This window comes from Rhinolophus sinicus, chromosome 2, assembly GCF_057876585.1.
Source record: "Rhinolophus sinicus isolate RSI-liver-muscle chromosome 2, RSI-T2T, whole genome shotgun sequence".
NCBI lineage: Eukaryota > Metazoa > Chordata > Mammalia > Chiroptera > Rhinolophidae > Rhinolophus > Rhinolophus sinicus.
The window spans coordinates 87,559,108-87,579,365 of record NC_142502.1 but is presented as its reverse complement, the minus strand read 5'-3'; the positions used below and the strand labels follow the sequence as shown (position 1 = coordinate 87,579,365).

The 20,258-nt window shown below is 41.5% G+C and overlaps 1 protein-coding gene across 2 annotated transcripts; it reads right to left on the bottom strand.

Annotated features, from left to right (window-relative positions):
- Positions 1-1,513: 1,513 nt before the first annotated feature.
- LOC109448947 (glutathione S-transferase A4-like) lies at positions 1,514-19,296 on the bottom strand. Of its 2 annotated transcripts, XM_019734749.3 has the most exons (7): positions 18,178-19,137; positions 12,594-12,700; positions 11,056-11,107; positions 8,294-8,426; positions 5,984-6,125; positions 3,434-3,565; positions 1,514-1,788 (listed from the first exon to the last, which is right to left on the bottom strand). In XM_019734749.3, exons 2-7 carry the CDS (start codon positions 12,678-12,680, stop codon positions 1,666-1,668), a joined length of 669 nt encoding a protein of 222 aa, XP_019590308.1. In that variant the 5' UTR covers positions 12,681-12,700; positions 18,178-19,137; the 3' UTR covers positions 1,514-1,665. The 2 variants fall into 2 exon arrangements, with proteins under 2 accessions (XP_019590308.1, XP_019590309.1); XM_019734750.3 differs by lacking the exon at positions 3,434-3,565 and having other exon boundaries at positions 18,178-19,296.
- Between the last annotated feature and the right edge of the window lie 962 nt (positions 19,297-20,258).

Below are 20,258 nucleotides of genomic sequence, written 5' to 3'. Positions count from 1 at the left end.
GGGAACAACAAAGGGGTGAAGACTTACAAGAAAGACACCAAGAGTACATATGGCATTATGGGACAATGAAACAAGGTCTGGTGTTGGCTGCCTGTGCCATTGGGGTGTACTCGGGGAGAATGTTCCAGGTTGGGGTCCTGCCTACGGCTTGTTTAGGCACCTCGGCAAGGAGAGAGGATGTAGGAAGTGCTTTTTTTTTAAAACAGTTGGGGAGGGGGAGCGGAGAATTTTATTTTTCACTGTATAAGCTTTCCAAACTGTTTGAATTATTTACGAAATCGAGTGATTATAACAAAAAGAAATTGGCTTACAAGTTTGAATCATTAAAAAACTATGTATTTTTCTTTTCCCACCTAATTTCTATAAGGTCAGACTCTCAGCTTTGTTGGAAGTTAGAGGAAAAAGTCACCCCACACACAGGAGGGCAGGGTTTCCTCTCAGAAGCCTTTTCTCCCCGTCTCATTCATCACATGAATAAAGCCGATGGCTTGGTCAGGATGGGGAATGAACTGGGGCCATTAGCTAACTGGAATCCCCAGGCTGAGATTTGACCACGCTGGGAACTGAACCTCAGGCCCTATGTGAGCTGCAGTAAGGGTGCTGAATGACCCTGATTGCGACAACTCTGTTGAGCAATCCAGCATCTGAAGAGGGGTGGAAAAAGGATGGGGCAGGATGTGGTGTAGGAAGGTCATGCCTTGTGGTGGCCTTGAGGAAATGGCATAGAAGCTGGTGAGACATTAAAGCATTTCACAAGTAAGGACATGTACATAGACACACATTCAGGAACTGATCAAGTGTGCAGCCTGGGCGGGACCTCCAGCAGCAGTTTAGGGCTGGTAGAATCGTGTACCCCAAGCCAATGGCAGGAGCTCTGCTCCAGAACAGCGACCACCCACTGGGAGCCACAGCGGTGCCTGTAATATCACCCCGGATACTCGCCCCATCAGGAAGTCTGTCCCTCCATCCACTACCAAACATAGCCCCGATGTGAGGCTGGGGTCCAAATTATGCAACTTGGTGACTTAATAGTTATACTTAAAGAAAGTATACCAAGGCAAGGGAATTTCTGGGTCAATTTGTATAAATATTCATCGGTTATATCTTAGTCTCAATGTTACTTGAAATTGTTTCACCAAAGCAAAACTCAGTCTTGGTGGCCATGTTAGGTAGTAAACAGGGGTGTCTAATTGTCCAAGTTTTTTTCAGGGTCTCAAAATGGTGTTCCTAGGACATGCTCTGTCTCCTACACAGCCATTATCATGCCAATTTGTCATTTGCCACTTTTTTCCTATTCCAAGTACTCAGCATCAGGGTGTGCATTGGAGAAATCCTGCCCAACTCTCTGCTCCCTCTTTCCCCAATGGTCCCTATCTGAACACAGATAGCAAGACAGAGTCCCATGGAGGCCACTGCCCTAAATATACAGCCTCCTAATTATTGATACATGGATATCAAAAAGTTGTAACCATCATCCACAATTGACAAGCTTAAAAATGTTCACATAGCAGAATGGGTTCATATTGCATTTAATTGGCATTTGCTGTGGAGGGCAGTACGGTTTTGTGGTTTTCAGACACTTTACCCCTACAGTTAGCCTTGGTTGGCACCGGCCGATGCTGGGATTGGATGGTGACTGTCGGCCATCGTGAAGACCCGCTGCCATCAGAACTGCAGGGTATTCCTGACTACTTTCACATAGTGGCTGTCCGGAGGTGGTTTCCTCTGGCTGCCAGGCTGCAGGAACTTCTTAATTGTAGGTATGTTGCTGATTCTTGTTTTAAATGCCTGGAATGAGAAACAGTAAAATCAGGGCCTCAAACACAGTCACCACTTTCAGAAAAATCAAAAGTTTGTCATGAGAGGAGGGTGCATAGACTAGGAACCTGGTGTGTTGAATCTGAGGTGATCCCTCAACACATGTTTGCTGGATGTTCCTGGGAAGGGGAATACAATTGCAGGTGTGTATAACATGAATTAAATTATCTTAACAAAAAAAATCACTGTCACAATTAGGCAGTGTATATTAAAAACTCAAAATCTTCCTATTTTTGACCTATCAATTCCTGCTCTAGGAATTTATTATAAGGGAATAAGTTAAGTAGGGGTGTTAGCAAAGAAATCAGCATAATAATATGAGTAAGTATAATAAGTATAGCACAGTGAAAAATTAGAAATAACCTATGTTTCCAAGAAAAAAATTATTATATAAATTATGGTACATTCCTACAAGAAATGTAAGCCAGCAATTTAAAATTATATTATATGTAAAAGGAAAGAGGAAGGTCCCTGTATGGACAGGGGAAAATCTCTAGAATGCATTGTTTTTTGGGGGGAAAGCCCAGGGCATTATGTAAGAAAAAAAGGGGACAATAAATACATACTGATATGCGCCCATTAACTCTTGTATCTACATAAATAGGAACAGTGGAATGGTGCACAGGAAATCAATAAAAGTAATTATAAGAGCAGGAAGGAGGGAAGGAAGAGGTGGGCGTGAGATTTTGTAATGTATGCCATTTTTATATAGTTCTGATTTTTCAGAAAGATGTGACTCTATTGCCTAATGAAAGTAAAATAAAATGATATTTCAGAAGGATATTTCTTGACATGTAAATATATTTATGATAACTGAAGAAATGTAAAAAGCATACCACAAAGCAATGTTTAGTATGATTCTATTGGGGAGAAAAACACAAAATAATAGTCAGGATGTCTAATTCAGTAACATTTGGCTGGTTAGATTTTTATTTTTGTATGTTTTTAGTTTATACAAATGTCTAATGTAGCTACATAAACTTGCATTTCTTTTGTAATAAGAAAAAAACTTCTATTCTTAAACTATAAAACCTATGGTCACCTATTACAATAGATAAACTGTTTCTAAGGAACTGGAGCAGAGGCCAGGTGAGGTCTGGCGATAGCAGGATTCAGAGAGAGAGAGAGAGATCTGAGAGCTGGGGCAATGCAGCAGGAGACAAGCAATGCCACCCAAGCAGAAGCTCTGAGCAATCAAGGGGCTCCGTGGGGGCCCCCAGAATCACAGGGAGTAAAGGGGAGAAGAGTTGTTTGGTAGGAGCTGGGGAAGAAAACAACAAAGACAGACTCATCAGCCTTGCTTTGTCTGGGGAAAAAAAATACCTCAAAGTACTGAAAAAAAACAAGAAAATAAAAGTAAAAAGCACTACAAAAATGAAAAACACTAAATGTTAATGATGGAAATCAAAATAATCTATTCTTCCTCCCTTCATAAGATTTTTATTTCCTAATGATCCTGTAGTGTGAGCAGGAGAAACTTAACAAAATGAATAAAATAATGGTTTCTAAAACAGTCTTCTTTAGTTTCTCTGAGATTGACGCGGAGGCACATTTTATTTCAGTCTTTGTTTCTATTCATTTTGTCCTGGGCTTTGTGTGGAAAGTAACACACTACCTTTAGCAGAGGGAAGTCAGAAAGAACAGAAGCATTGAGTTCTTCCACCATTAAAATAGCTTCTAACAATTGTATGTCTGCCCAACTGAATTTGTTGCCAACGAGAAAATCCTCTCCATGCTCTTTCAAAATCTACAGAAAGAAAAATAACAAAAAATATCAAACAAAAGTAAAGACAATTTTGCCTGGCTAAACACTTTCAAAGCATGGAGTCTCCTGTACAGATCAAATTTGCTAAAGAATCTTTTTCTCGATAATCTCCAAAAATGCTGGTAAAGATAGGATGAAAACAACACTCATATATTGCTGTAAATTGGCACAGTCTTTTTGGAAATCTGTCAGTGATTATCAAGATATCTTGGGAGGTGAAGTGCTAGAACAGAGCTCCTTGTTATGAGCCTGGAGCTGGTTAAGTAAAACTGTACCCACTGTTATAGGAGAGACACAAAGGTCATGATTACCTAGAATCTGGCTACTATACCACAATTACGAAAAAGTTACCAATGGGGATACCAGCAGCCCAAACCTGGTGAATAAAAAGAAAGTAGCATTTATCTTACTTCGCACCCCCGCCCAAAGAACCAAAAACCATACCCCAGAGTAACCAAATATGGGGGGAAGATTCATTTTATAAAAAGCATTCCAGCTACTAAATGAACAGAGACTGACAGGCTTGGCATATCAAACTTCTGCATCCACTAATAAATCACTGGGTCTAAGTATTGATCACCAACCACAGTTAATCATAAGAAGAGTGACAACCAGATAATAAGTTCTTCTTAATGACCTATACAACACCACCTATGAAATAGTCTGGCCAAAATACACCAAGCGTGAACCTGATCAAGCTTCTAATTCTAACTTCCAACTGACAGGAAATCCAGGGAATAAAAATATGTTGTAGTAAAATCCATAATGTGAGATACTTGACTAGACAAATGCAAAAGGAAAAAAAGGAGAGGAAGTGAGAGGAAAGAGGGACCTTGGATATAAAAAGGGGCTTCAAATATATAATCGATTAATTATGACAAATGAATTTGAGTTTCATCCTAATTTGAACAAATTAATTATTTTAAATGTTTTGGGAAGTACTGGATTTAGCCACACAGATTTCAAAATCTATAGTATGATAAAGCACAGTTAGCACTATAACTCAAATAATCACACTAGCTTTTTTTTTTAAAATGGAAGGTATTTCAACGTCACTGTACATTGTCCCTGAACAAGTAGAAACTTGTTTTGACTAGTACTCTGAGTACAGAACTCTTCATTATAGTTTAGTCAATAATAAATAATTATTTTCCAAAGCTTTGGAAAAGACTGAAATATTCTCAGTGTTTTCCAAAGACTGAGAAGAAATACCACAGAATTGTTTTCTCCTGCAAACCTTTATTTATGGAGCCTTATGCTATCAAGTCTTTCTTATCATCTGGCATGCTGCCCTCTCAGTTTGGAACCTTATCAGATAAACTGAAGACATTTGTAATTAGTATTGAGTCTAAAATGACTTCATAAAAGTTGTAACTTTAAGAGACTTGTCTTTTTATTGAAGCATGATTAGCCTACAGTATGAAACTTAAAGAAATATCTGACACAGTGAATTAATGATGGTGATGCCGTGGGTTGATAACTTTTTAAAAAAATCAGAACAGAATTGCTGTAACCTTTCATTGCACTTGGTTTATTCCAATTCTGTTTTGTTGGAGGTTCCATAATTATACATGTCATTTATTGGAATCCTTATTAAAATTTTAGTCCAGGGCTGGCCTGCTGGCTCAGGTGGTTGGAGCGACGCGGAGGTCACAGGTTGCATTCCCACATGGGCCAGTGAGCTGCGCCCTCTACAGCTAAGATTGTGAACAACGGCTCTCCCTGGAGCTGGGCTGCCGTGTGCAGCCGGAGGTTGGCGTGAGCTGCCGCAGGCTACCATGTACTGCCGGGGGCTACCGTGTGTCACCATGAGCCACCGGTGGCCATGGCACAATGGCAGCCATCATGAGTGGCCAGCAGCCGGCCAGAGCTGCTGTGAGCTGGCCACCGACTGCCTCAGCTAAGGGGAGCGCAAGGCTCATAATACCATCGTGGGCCAGGGAGCTGTGTCCTACACAACTGGACTGAGAAAGAATGGCTTGAACTGGAGGGGTTGGGGGAGGGGGAAAAGGGAGGAAAAAAAAATTTAGTCCAAATGCAGGAAAGCTCTAACATGGCTTCTGTCTTTTCATATATTCACTCTTTTAAATATCCTTACCAGCAAACGGAAATGCAAAAGTTCTGGGTCCCCACATCCTGGGAAGGGGAACAAGGAACTTGCTGAGCCTGCGCTATCCCTCCCAGTTCTGTCTGCCCCTCCAATTTCCTGTCTGGGATGAGAGGAGGGGGGATTGGAGGTTTTATTCCGTCCCCCGTCCCCCCAAGATCTGACCACGCTACTGTCTTGGACCCAGACCCTGTGTCACAAAAGCGTCATGACGCCTGCCACACCACCACACCACCTCGGGCCACACTATGGGGAGGCCTCGCTGAGATCCAAACCAGATCCCTGCATCCTACCTTTTCAAAGACGGGGAAGTAACGGGTTTTAGCTTTCGTCACGATTAAAGCAACGTTCTCCTCTTTTTCCTCCGGCGGTTTGAACGCAGCCATCATGATCATCGCCATGAGGTCCTGAGTGCCATCCGTGTACATGTCGATCCTGACAAAACACCGTGTGACTCTCATTCCCAGAGGAAGCTTTGAGTGTGGGGTTTCCTAATCTGGGACTTCTACGGTGTAAATAGATATTGGGACAAATGCCTTTTGATTTCCTCTCCCTTAGCTTCCATGTTCAGGAATAATGTCTGGAACCAGAACCAGCCGAGTGACCCTGATGTATAGAATAGGGTCTCTGGAAATGTTTGTTGAATAAAGGGATGTGTGAAAAAATTAATGAGTGCCTCTAAGTTGGAATCTGCCATAAACAAATAATTAGATAGTTATGGGCTTAAAAAACAAACTAAATGAAGTTTACCAAAAGTGCAAAACTATTATTAGTACCAAGACCTTTTCACTTGGAAGATACATGATTTAGCAGGTCTTCTACGGACCTGGCAACTGACAAAGACAAGTTTACTTGCTTAGTGAGGTCAAGCAATAGCTCTATTTCATTCTCTTTAAAAATTTTCTTTCATTGACAAACACTTTTTAAAAAATGATTAAGCTGTGTTACTATTATTTATTGGCCTGTTGGTACAGTCATACTGTGCTAGTTATTTCTACACTAGCTTGCAAACTCATTAAGGGTGGTGTGACTTTGTATCCCCCACTATGTGCCAATTGCCCAACAAATGTAATGATTTTCTTGGTCTTTGTCTTTCTTTTTAACATACATAAAAGAATAATTTACTTTCATTGTCCTATCTGAATTACAAATCCTTTTTCTTCCATGTTAGGTTGCCATCTAGCCTGTCTGCTTTAATCTATTACAGTTTATGCCTAACCTGGAGAAAAAAAAATATTAACAGTACTCTATAGCTTAGGACGTACATCTTGGGAAAAAGCCATGGGTATTAAAAAAACACACAATTAAAACATGCATCAAAACAATGAGAAACAGACTGTTTTGTATAGTAATACTTGTTTACATTGTTATAAAAGGATTCAATTCATACAGTGTTTGAAATTGCTTCTCTTGCCATATACCCTTGGGATTGCAGGTTAGAATGACTAAATCAGTTTTAAAGATGGAGCTATGGGAAAGTTGGGGTGCGATGCCTCTTGTTGTGGACTTTGCTCGTTCCTATTTTGTACTCTCTCCATTTTCTGAACAGTTGAGCTTGGGCCTTTCTTGTAGAATGTCTTCTATGTATACTGACCATCCCATTGTGTCCATGTTTACGGTGACAAGATATAAGGAACACTGAAAATGCCCCTTGACCCCAAATCCAGATACAATTTTATAGTTGCAAGTCTTTGTCTTAAGTCTACTTATCTCCTGTGAAACTAAACCAGTCATCCTCAGCCAAGCCTAGCACAGTGCATATAGTAGATGCTTATGGTATATGTTTAAGGTGCTTGTGGTAGATGCAGAAAAGTGGCCACTAATCTTCACTCTCCATTATATGTGATAAAACTTGACAGCTTCTTCCAATAGATGGGGTCTGTTTCCTGGGCTGCCCTCATGACTACTTTGACTAATAGAAGGAGGTATAATTGATAAGTTTTGAGTACTAGTTTTGAGCTAGAACTTAAGAGGCCTGTGTGCTTTCACTCTCTCTCTCTTAGAACCCTGTCTAGCTGCCATGAGACAAGCTCCAAGAGAGAGGATGAGAGACCCATGGCCCATTTTCCTCATAATCAATAGCCAACACCTAAAACCAGAGCCTCCTAGCTGACTACTGGTTCATCACAGACATATGAGTGAGTCCAGCCAAGATAAGTCAAGACTGGCCCAGAGATGGCAACCACCTAGATGACTCATATTACTGGCGAGTAATAACACTTGCTAATTTAAGTCGCTGTGCTTCAAGATGATATGTTACACAGTATTTTCTGTGGTAATAGATCGTTGCTACAATGCGCAATATTTGTTTGCTAAGTCATTCATTTCCACCTCCATATAGAATAGTTTACCAGGTCATGTAATGAGAAAATATTTTGTTAGCAGTGGGGAGAGAATATGGGAATGTTGAATGCAGACTGCTATGTGGAGTACTTATTTAGTTAAGCATAAGTCCTGCTGGATGTAGCAAGAGCTCATCTCCCATTTGTTCCCCTTGCCTTCTCTCCTTAGTTCAGGGTGAAAGGCTACACCCAAACCAGGTCTCAGTTGGTGCCTACAGAAGCTTGAATAAGAATCAAATACAGGCATGAACCCTGTGGTACCTGACGGTCTCCTTCAGGTCCTTCCCATACAAGTTGTACTTGGCCGCAAGGTAGCTGAGGATGGCTCTCGTCTGTGTCAGCGACATTCCATCAATTTCAACCAGAGGCACCTGACCAAACAGCAGGCGTCCATCTGTGGTTTGAGCAAAGAAAGGTTAAAATACTCTCCTTCCACGGTTGTGGTAAGCCTGCAAAAGGGTCCACTTTAATTTCATTGAATGATTTTCAGTTTTCCCCCATAGTGGTGAGTTCAAGACTCTAGTTGTCAAGGAAATGCCTAGCATTTGATTCATGGGAAATTTGAGATTTGCTTGATGGTTTCGTGCATTTTTGTGTGTTGGTTAATCATGATTATTTAAGACTTTCTACCTTTACTTAGACTATGTTGTAGGATAAGTGCTTCTGGTTCTCAAAGTTTAAGGTGTATAAGAATAACTTGGGGGAAGTGGGTTGTTAAAAAACACTTACCACACCTCCCAGATATTCTGATTCAGAGGTGGAGTCGTAATTCTTTAAAAAGCATTATCAGGTATCACTCCAGGTCCACACAGCATCAGGACAATGTGACAGTAAGAAACCCCGGCAGACCTAGGTTTGAACGTCAGCTTTAGCCCTTTCCAGCCCTGTGACTTTAAGCAAACGACTTATCTGAGCTTCACCTCCCTTTTCTCTAAAATAGTAATCACATCTATTTAGCAAGATTTTAAAAGGATGAAATAAGATAGCATAATTAAAGCAATATTACTGTCAATAGTCAATGTTTAGGAAAATCAAATTTTCTTCTTTGTGAGTGACTGTCTATACAAATAATGCATTTAAAAATATACTACAAATAGTGCTTTTTTCATGGTCTTGAAGACATGAATAGCCCTTAAATTTCATTTATACCTGTACGTTGCCGAGATTAAGGAACTTTACCCAAAATAGGAGCTAGATTTCACTAGTGCATTGGCAAAGGCCACAATTAATTTCCCCAATGTCTACTACCTTTCCTAATTGTCTTAAGGGGAGGCAATGGAAGATGGTGGGGAGAACACCACCGTTGGAACCAGTAACAGCTTTTCAGGGAGACAAGTCCCTGTCTGGTTGGGTGAATTTAGACACGTCTCTAACTTCTCTGAGCTGATTTTCTGACCTATAACAAAATCTGTCCTACCCATCTTTCCGAGTTTCTTCGAATAGGAATAAGACCATGCTCCTAGCCATGCTTCAGAAATATCAATACCGTTATTAGTGAAGAGACTACAAAACCTCCTTTTCCTAAAAGTTCTACATTTGTTCAGTATTGAAGGAGCATCTAACGCTGGGCTCTGCTGCTTACGAGGGATGCAGACATCCGTTAGAAATGATCCCATACAATGAGAAGCTGATGATCTTCTTTAGGAGGATTTTAAAACATCTCAGATCAAGCATGTAGGAGAGGATATTAGATCATTTAGTTTAGTTCATTCATATTATATAGACAATAGCACCGTGGAGGCCAAGGGAGGCAAATGTGATTTGCCCAAACTCACAGTCAGGGGACAACTAAGTCAGCAGAAGTGGGCCCCTGGCCCAGTGGTCTCTCTGCTGTCCCTCTCTGCCTTCTGTTCACAGATAACGGTAATGCCGAGGAGGGTGTCCCCAAGCACAGTAGCTGCATCACCCACTCAAGGAGGGTTGGAGGATTTCAGAGGCCCTTAGGGAGCACTCCTGCCAGAATGATCATGGAAGAGTGTAATTCATTAATTCATTAATTTATTCAATATGTATGCATTTCACCCTTACTATGTACCAGTGACTGTCTTTGTTTGGGGTGGAGTGGGGCAGAAATAAAGAGAAGAGGAGCTTAAGAGTGATTCCAGATAATAAAGTTCCTGGACAAGAATTGGCAAAGGGGTAAAGTGGGCCTCTGCCACTCAGTAAGAGCTATTGGTGCAGTGCAATCTACAACCATAGATTATTTTTATTTTATGGTAAAGAGGATGCTTATGTCAGCTATACATTAATTTAAAAAATTTTTTTTAAAGAGACAGGGTGCAGAGAAGTTAAAGGCCTTGCCCAAAGTCATACAGTTTGTAAATGGCAGGTCTGCTGACTACTAAGTGAACGTTTTCCTTAAAAAAAAAATTGTGTTAATTTCATGACTATTTATCAGCAGTGATGGGACACCCAGGTTTCCTTAGATAAAGAAAATAATGTTATGGCTGTTAGTAGTTTAAGAAGTACTATGAAAATACTAGCTTTTCTCTCGGTGTGAGAAATGTTTGTGTGGAGTTGTAAGGATTAAAGACATCTTCTTGGATATTTTCTATAGTCTTGATTCCAAAATTTTGACCTGATAAAATGGTTTCTGTGGATCTTTTAAACCAGCAAAAATGATTGGCTATGAACCATAAGAACTAGAAAATATCTTAGGTCAAAATCCCCTTTCCTGTTGCTCCCTCCCCCTCCAACCCATTGTATCATTATTTAAGAATTATTAAAGGATTCTTCAATGAGATGGGGAGTTTTGAATCAATTGGCACTGGGTCAACCCATGCTAGCGTATCTAATTGAGGCAGGGTCATAACCTACTTGAGAACAGCTAAAGACGATGCAGATGACAAATTTAGCTCTGTGCCAAGTACACAGTGAACAGTCAATCACTGTTAGCAGACACACTGTGTGCCTTTTCTAATAGTTGTCATTCTAGAGTTCTATGTTCTATAATGAAATGAATATTTCCAGAAACAAATTTATATTTTTCCCAATAAGGTAATATTGAACAAATCTAGGCTCACCCTTCTGTAACTTCTCATATTGTTCTCTTGTTTCAATAAATTCTTCTTCAAACTAGATAAAGGACAGACATTGTTATAACTTTAAGGTCTGCAAAAAAAAAAAGAAAGAAAGGAAGGAAGGAAGGAAAAAAGGAAGGAAGGAGGGAAGGAAGGAAGGAAGGAAGGAAGGAAGGAAGGAAGGAAGGAAAGAAGGAAGGAAAGAAGAAAGAAAGAGAAGAAATGCTCACAGTATAAAGTGTCCAGTGTCTTCCAGAATGAAAATTTCAAAAGGAACCACAAAGTTATCAACTACCACACAGCTGAAAATTCTGACAGAGGGTGTGTATACATTAGCTTAGACTGACATTGGACTGGCACCCCTTTTTGTTTTGGGGCCTACTTAAAGCATATCCCACAGCCCCCATTTATATTTTTTCTTTTTTTTGGCCTTAACTCTTCCTTCTTTCCAAACTCGTCTCTTCTTCTCCAGCTTCCCCAGTGATTTCTCCTCTTCCATTCCCTCTTCTCTTTCTTCTCTCTCCTCTGTGTCATTCTCTGTCCATATCAGGTCAAATTAAATTTCTCTTTGATGCTCATATATTCAAAGGGAGGGATCCAAAGACCATTACTCAGGTGGGTTTATCATCATTTATTGATGAAGTTTCTTTAGAAACTTTCTTTAGAAGCTTTTGTGGGTGAGAGTGACTTTTTTGTCCCACAAATTTTGAGGTGGGGGTCGGATAAGGTGATCAGTGTTAAGAGGGAAGCCCCTAAGGGGAAAAGAGGAAACCAAAGAAGGTCATGAGTCCTTGTTCTAGAGGAGATGGCATTCAAATAGGGAAATGGAAGTCTACACCTGCATAAAACCAAACAATTCCACTTGTGAAAACTCTATGGAAGGGGGTGGCCGGTTAGCTCAGTTGGTTAGAATGTGGTGCTCTTAAACAACGAGATTTCCGGTTCAATCCCCGCATGGGCCACTGTGAGCTGCGCCCTCCACAACTAGATTGAAACAACTAACTACTTAACTTGGAGCTGATGGGTCCTGGAAAAACACAAATAAATAAAAGTTTTTTAAAAAGTCTATGGAAAAGTCAGTGGAGAGGGAATTCAGAGTAAAGGTAAGATTCCCCGTGAGGCCGACCCTTCAGAGGATGGTTCAAGGGGAGACCAGCCTGCAGTCGGGCCTAGGGTTCCAGTTGACAGTCATGGGCAGAGCATGACTGAGGTGCTACGGTAAAGTTGAAAAGATCCCAGAAAATCAGCTGGTCTCAATGGAGAGAATGATTCAGACGTGGGTCTCCTCTCTCTCCTTTGTCTTATGATCCACCAAGATCTTTCCAGGCCTATAAAGCTTCCAGAGCACCTTCCTAGGCTTCCACCCTCCCACTCCTCCTTAAATAGAGGACTATGATTCCTCCTGCACCTCTTATGAAGAAAGACGTGGAAAGGGAAAGAGTGGGTACAGCTTGAAGACACCATCTTGAATTTTGAAGAAGAGGACCACCACTTCATTCTCACCCAAATTACCCTCCTTCCGCTTCCTAACAGGAACCAACCTCCACTCCAGCTGCAGCCAGCAGCCAGCGGATCGACTCCATCCTGCCCCTGCCACGAAAGTAGCAGAGCTTGGGTTTGGCTGTCATGACTTCTGGCTCAGGGTTTTCTGAAGGGCAAAATAAGAAAAACATGTTTAAAGAACAAACTAACAGGGGCGGCCGGATGGTTCAGTTGGTTAGAGCGCGAGCTCTAAACAACGGGATTGCCTGTTCGATTCCCACATGGGCCAGTGAGCTGCACCCTCCACAACTAGATTGAAAGACAACAACTTGGAGCTGATGGGCCCTGGAGAAACACACTGTTCCCCAATATTCCCCAATAAAAATTAAAAAGAAAAAGAACAAACTAACATACACCATAAGTTGTGTCTGTGTTTATAACAATTCCAAAACAGGCAAAATGAAACTATTGCTTAGGGGTGCATACTTAATAGGTAAAATTATGAAGGAAATAATTATCACAGAAGCAGAATAGTGGTTACCTCTACTGAGGAGAATGGAGGTTGGGATTGGGGGGATTGGGCTTTGGGGAATCTAATAACATTCTATTTCTTAAACAAAATTAGTAATTAGCCTTTATAATTAATCTTTAAACTGTGTGTAAATGTTTTTGCACTCTCCTATATGTATGCTGTATCTCACAATTTAAGAAAAAAGGAAGAGCAAACTGTACATATCAAGGTATCGAGGTATTTTGTGGATTTGAGAGATTTCTTCTGAAAGGAACTGGGAATTAATATGATGGTTTCATGAATGATCTTGCAAAGCAAAATGTTTTTTAACAGTGGGCTGGGCCTGTGTGGACTGAAGTATTCGCTGGGAATCGGGGACTCTTTCATTTCTGTCACAAGACTGTCCTGAGCGCTGGGGAAAGCACAGATGAAGACCTAGACGAGACCAGGATTCGAATCCTAACCTGGGTGCCAAGGAGCTGGGTAAGTTTAGACCCAATTCACTAAACCTCTGTCTGCCTTCTTGTCCTCATCCATGGGAAGAATTACACCATGTGACCGGCTACCTTTTATAGGACATCATGGTAATGAAAGCGTACCGGACAACACTTTCTACCTCACTATTGCAAGAGCCACAGTGACTCTTGCCTCTGTGATGTTAGTGACCCCTGTCTATCTCCCAGGATTATTGCGGTGATCCAAGGAGATAAAGGTAAAGTGCTTGGATCTATACTAAAGCTCTGTACCCACTTAGAGGATTGTTGGGTCACCTTTTCCCATAGTTGCCCCTCTGATGCCGTAAGCCACAATGCACGCTTCAAGGAAAAGGCAAAATTACCACATGCAGGTACATCAGGGTGAGCACAGGGGTGGGGAGGCTGACCTCGGCTTCCCAAGGCAGCACTTACCCACTTGCCATGGTCCTCGCTATTGTACAACCTCATTCCCCCTCTCTAAGCCTCAGTCTCCTCATCCCTAACATGGGGTGGTGGTTATATGACCCACCTCAGAGGGTTGTTATAGAGACCGAGGACTGAATAACATAATAGGTAAAATACATACCACAATATCTGAGCCATCCAAGTAGGGTGCTCCTCGCTTCCTTAAACAAATGACGAGCGGATTCCGAGTGGCCTTAGAGTTTCTTATGCTAAGATGGGCCTGTCTAATAGTCTTATATGGGATTTAGAAGTGTTTGTTGCAAATGCAATGGATATTTGTAAAAAGGAGCTAACACTTTTGTACATTGGACTCCACATGGTAATACAAAATATTTAAAAAGCAAAGTCTGGTGCGGCTTTTGTGCTCATGAGCATAACGAGCATTTTCGTGGGTCACTGCTGCGTGGAAGTGTACTTTGGAATTCTATGGATCGCTTTGTGCTCACCAGTCTTCCCTTCAGCCTGTCCCTGACACGTTCTTAAGGCACGTGGGAGACTGAAGGATGTAACTTTGGAATCCAGAGCTGGGTCCAGGATCACTCCCCTCCCCGCCATCACCTCCAAGCCTTATCCCGTGCCCGAGGGAGCCCTAAAAACCCAGGGTTAGAATGAAGGAGACCCCACCTCAGATCAACACAGCTGTAGCTGGCAGCCTTTTCTTTCTAGTCCAAAAGAAGGAAAGTTTTTCTCTTGGTTGTTAAGAACAAGCCACCACTTGGAAAAAATCCCAACAAATGTTTGCGTGCACCATACTAGCAGGCTCTGGCCCACCAGCCACCATTCCTCACCTCTCACGCCCTGTGGCCTTCTAAACTGGACTCTCGGGAGGGTGATGGAGAACTGAACAGGACGCTGTGAAGAGGCTCAGCAAGACTCCAGTGATCACCTCTGACCCCTCCAAGGAGGAATGGTTCCTTTTAGAAGGGCTGAGCACAGAGAAGGGGCCCAATACCTCTTACAATCTCACAGCCCGAGAACCAGCCTCTACCCCTGGATGCTTCACTGCACAACTCTAACAAGGAGGAAATATCCTGGAAGGCAAGGCTTATGGCGTAGTACTTCCATCTCCTACAGAACCAGCCCAGTGTTCTCCCCGACTCCTGGTGGCTATTACCCCGGTGTGCCACTTTGAGATATGTACCAGTCTAACTTGTTACATTTCTGTGTTCGATCTTTCATTCTTTCTTTCAACATCAAACATTTATTGAGCTTCTACCATGGATACTGTAGTAGGTTAGGCACTCCAGGCAAACAAAGAAAAATAAGATGAAGTTCCTGCCATCAAAAACCTTACAAATATAATATCTAGTGATGGAAACATCCAGACTACCATGAGGTAAGTCAGAATGAAATAAGTGTTTAACAAGAGTACAGTATGGTATTACAGGAATTGAGCAGAGCCTTTCAGAATGGGTATATATAAATATGTTTGTTTCTCTGAGCCCGACTCCTTCTTGCGTCATGGTTTTATAGGTTAAGAGCCTAAACCAAGTCCTTTAGTCCCTTTTCCTTGACTTCTAATGCATTTCAACAAAGATTAGGATAAAGTATCGCTTGGTAATACAAAAGATGGAGTTTATTTATGCTTCAAACAATAAACCTAATTATTCTCATTGTTAAAAAAAAGTGCATTGTCAAAGCTTAAAAGAACAGGTGCAATGGAAATATTCATTGCGTCCCCGGGAAATGAAAAGGCAGGAAGCAAAGTAGCTGTGTTCTCTGGATTTCACCCTAAATGCAAATACGCTGAGAAAAAGCTGCTGGAAGACCCAGATCCCAAGGCATGGAGCCAATATAAATCCACACCCCTCTTTTCAACTCTGTTTTTTGTGTTGCTGATGTTGACCGACAGGTGTGTCCTGAATTCAGCAAACCTGGGGCACCAAGAAGGGTTCCCACAGAGGTCTCACAACATTGGGAACTGAGACTCACCTCCCAGGGCTCACAAATGTGGTCACCTCTGTGCAGCTTTACCTGAGCTGAGTGGTGGGGTGCACTTCCACACCCAGAGCCCCAGGTACCCACACCTACGGCAGGGTGAGCAGAAAGTAGCCATGATGGCATGACAACTTTGGATAGTTGAAGAATGGTCCTTGGGTAACAAATATGCCCCGAATCTTTTAGAAAATGTAGAGAACATATATCTGAGTTAGTCCCTCGGTACCAGTAGAAACAAAGACCTAGTTTCAAATTTTAGCTCTACCTCTCACTTGAGCAAGGCTTTTAACCTCTCTGAGCCTCAGTTTCCTCATTTGTCTAAGGCAAATAGTTCCTAATTCGTTTACGCAGTTATGAGGTGGAAATAAGATAATGTGTGCAAATTGCTGAACATAGTAAGACTCAAAAATGCCACACACACACACACACACACTCACACACACACATCTATAGTTCCAGATTACACCAACATTCACATATGCTTCTGGAAGGAGTGGAAGGCATTTTCAAGAAGTACAGTTTTGGACCAGCCACATCAGCTTCACCCAGGCGCGTGTTATTATAGAAATGCAGAATCTCAGTCCCTGGGCCAGGTCTACCGAATCAGCGTGAGTCTGCATTTGTCACGAAGTCCCCCCCTTACACATTAAAGCGTGCGAAGCCCAAGTCTAGAGTGAAACCTCAAGTGACCTGCAGCTGGGGCTCCATGTGTGGCTCTAGGTTATTCTTCCCGGGAAGGTAGGCAGCCACATATTGCAGAGCACGACATTTAAAAAGTAGGGGGAGCAAACGGTGAAGTGCTGGAGTTGTGTGTGGCTAAGAGAAGAGAAACGGAAGGACAGAGGGTATTTGGGAGAATTAGAAGTAAATTTCCCATGTTAGATCATTTTTACTGATCCCCCGTTCAGAGAGAATTCTTCAATTCCCAAATTTAACAAAGTACCAAATGTGTAGGTCTGGGCGAAATGTCAGTTGCCTCAACTATAAAACGAGGAATTGGTTCAGAATTAAGTAATTTCCCTCGTTTCTTCCAGTTTTAACAATCTTTCTGATCTCGTCTCTTCTTGTCTTCTTTGCCCTATGCGCCTATCTGCTAAACACATGTGTTGGGAAAGCAGCCAGCATTTTGGGGGTGAAATTCTACTGACAATGTTAACAGTCACTCTGGATAATTTAGGCAAAACAACACACGTTTTTCTCAATTGCTTGAACAGTTAGGCAAAAAGCGGGCTTTTAATGACTTTTCTGGATCATGAAAATTTTAAGGGGTTAATTTAAGAGGTTGCCAGTTTTAGCAGATGTTTTGGGCCGGAACACAAGACGTCAATTCTAAATCTATTATCAATAGAAACATTTAACCTTTCCTTTGGCTTTTCCAATGGATCAGAATGGCCTGTCTTCATTACAACCAACAGATCAAAAATTTGTCACTGAGACAAAAAACTCTCCCAGATAACCCTGTATTTCCCACAGAATTTAAATTTGCTAGTTTGGGAAGATGTAGCATCATTTTAGCTTTAAGTCTATATTGCTTCAAGTACAACCAAGACTTTCACTGTAGCTTTAAAGTTACATTGATTATGAATTATTTCTCTTCTATTTCTCATATATATATGAAATGAAAAATTTATGTCATATATATATGTATGTACATACATATACATATGACATAATAGCACAGGAAGACCCTAGTGTCAGATCATTTGGATTAAATCTTCCAAGTATAGTGGAGTAGACACATAGATGCAGGAGACTCAGTTTACCCATTAGCACCATGGCACAGAGTGGGAGGTGCCTGTATTCTTTTCAACCGTGTACAAAAATATGAGATTTGCTGAAAGAAAATGTAATGGCTCAAAAATTAATAAACGTTTAAATTCTACTAAGCAGGTTCTATCCACCAATCAATGGAAACACCATTTGAGTCTCACCTACTTATTTTTGAAATTACATTTAATGCATGCTGTGCGTGGGGGGGTGTTAATGTCTGATATTATGTGTGTCATGCACAGGCCGTGAAAGTCTTCAAAAGGCCTTGTCTGGATGTACATTTACTATCTCGTTTTCATTTACGTAAGTACTCTGCAGAAAAAAAAATCTGTTCCTTTTATTTGATATAGGCAAGTTTAGAAATATAGGCATTAAATTAACCACAAAGTTAAAACAATTGCTGACTATAAACTGCAAATTTGGCCACAAGATATAACTACCCAACCAAGCCCAAGAAGAGTGTATAAGAACTTCACCACTAACCTTATCTCTTCCCGGCTCTTGTCTCCGGTGCTGTGAGGGGGTGAAGTGAGAGTTTATAACCCTCTTTTCCAATCGAAACTCCACCCACTCAAGGGATTAGCCAACGAGTATTCCAGTTTGTACGCACCTGTGGGGCTTCACTTTACATCCACTGCTTATGTATTTGATAGCGAATCAAGTTACCCAAGGAAGAAGTAAGATTCTACTGGCTCATTCAACACTTACTGTGTACTCCTTTCCCTGACACTGTTTTAGGCGCTGGCTCTACAATGGTGGGCATGGCAGTCCCAATGCCTGCACCTGTGGTGCTTACATTCTTCTTGGGGAGGACAGGCAGTATAAATACATAAACAAATAAATGTGGTGTTCAAAATAATAATAGCAGCAATATATCAGATGATTGTAGCTTATGGGTAAGTAAAATCTATGACAGCAATGTTGCGAAGATAGAAGGAACTGGGAATACTGTGTTACAAGGACCTGTCCTACCCATGAAGTGGTATAGTGTTATTTGAAAGTGATCTTAGCTAAGTTATAAATATATATTGCAAACTCTAGGGCAAAAACTAAAACTTTTTTTTACAGTAGCGTACCATTTATGTAAAGTTTTTTAAAAAACACCGAGAACAACACTATCAATTATGCACATAGTAAAATTACAGGTGTTAGTAAGATACTGTGGTAACAACAGCTCCACAATCTCAAGGACTTAACAAAACCAAAGGGTGTTTTTTTGCTGTTGTTGTTTATGCTGCATATACCATGCTGAAGGGAAGAAAGGAAGGAAGGAGGCCTTGGTCATCACAGTCTCTCTGGGACCTAAGCTGAAAGAGGCTCTGTAATTTTCCTCAATTACTTTAGCAGGAAAAAGAGTGAGCAGTGAATCACATGCTGGCTCTGAAATCTGCCACCTGTTAGCTTCTTTCTGTCCACATAACAATACTTTCACTCATAATCTTGTAATAAATCACGAACTTCTTGCTGATGGGATCACGGGCTCCAAGCTCCAGCGTTAGGGCAGCAACCCAAAAGGCCCCAGGGACATATGTGGAAAAACCAGGAACCGAACCACTTGGCTTATGGCCAGTGGGAGGGGCAGCCTTCTCCAAGACAGAAACGCAGCAAGAAGCCTCTGTTCCCCCACTGAGCCCTCCTGAGTCTCCATCAACTTAGCCAAGCAAAGCTTTTTTTAAAAAAGAGTTTTATAATTGACATGTTATGAGAGGAACGAAAATAGAATCATACAAAATGCTCAATTAAACCCAGAGAAGGTGGAAAAAGAGGGGAAAACCAAAGAAACAAAGAACAAGGAAAACAAATAGAAAGCAGTTACAAGCATAGTAGATATTAATTCAACCACATCAATAATGATTTTAAATGTGAAGGGTCTTAAACACACCGATTAAAACACAGATGAGTGGATTAAAACCAAACGAGACCCAGTTATGTTTTCTATAAGAGACTCACTTATATAAAGACAGAGATTGGTTCAACACATATTAATAAAATTGCCAGAGGGTATTAAATGCTCTGAAGAAAATCAAACAGGATGGTGAGAGAAAAGTTTTGGGTGTGTGGGGAGTGCTACAGATCTCATGTTTCGAAAGGGACTCCCTTAGGTGGGGATGTTTGTGCTGACAGAACAAAAAGAAACTCGCCATGCAATTTTCTGGGCAGACAATCTGATTAAAGGAATAAAAGTATATTCAACAAAGTGGGAACACCAGCAAACACAAAAGTGCACGCTGGTTGTTGTTTATTGCTGACTCTGCTCCCTAAAACTCACTCTCTGCTCTGTTTTGGGGTCCCCCAGGAGGCTGCCCCTGGAGACAGCCCCAGCCAGGAAGTGGGCAGGAAGAGTCACATTTTCCCTCTGCCACCCAGTCTGCCAAAGCCTGAATGGCTTACGCTGGGTCCCGCCTCATTAAGTGCTGACCTCCTCCCCTGTCACAGACACCAGAGCCCTATACTGTCCGGCTTTCCCCTTTTGTTCCAGGCACCAGGGCCTCTGCAACTGCCCCATTTATAGGTGGCTGCGCATTTTAACCCCGCTGCTTCACTGGCCGTGGATTCTAGGAGGT

Coding starts and splice junctions, on each gene's coding strand:
- LOC109448947 (XM_019734749.3), bottom strand. CDS start 12,680: ATGACAGCCAAACCCAAGCTCTGCTACTTTCGTGGCAGGGGCAGGATG. Junction 11,108..12,593: donor TGGCTGCAGCTGGAGTGGAG/GTTGGTTCCTGT, acceptor TCCTTTATCTAG/TTTGAAGAAGAATTTATTGA. Junction 6,126..8,293: donor GACCTGAAGGAGACCGTCAG/GTACCACAGGGT, acceptor GTGTTTTGTCAG/GATCGACATGTACACGGATG.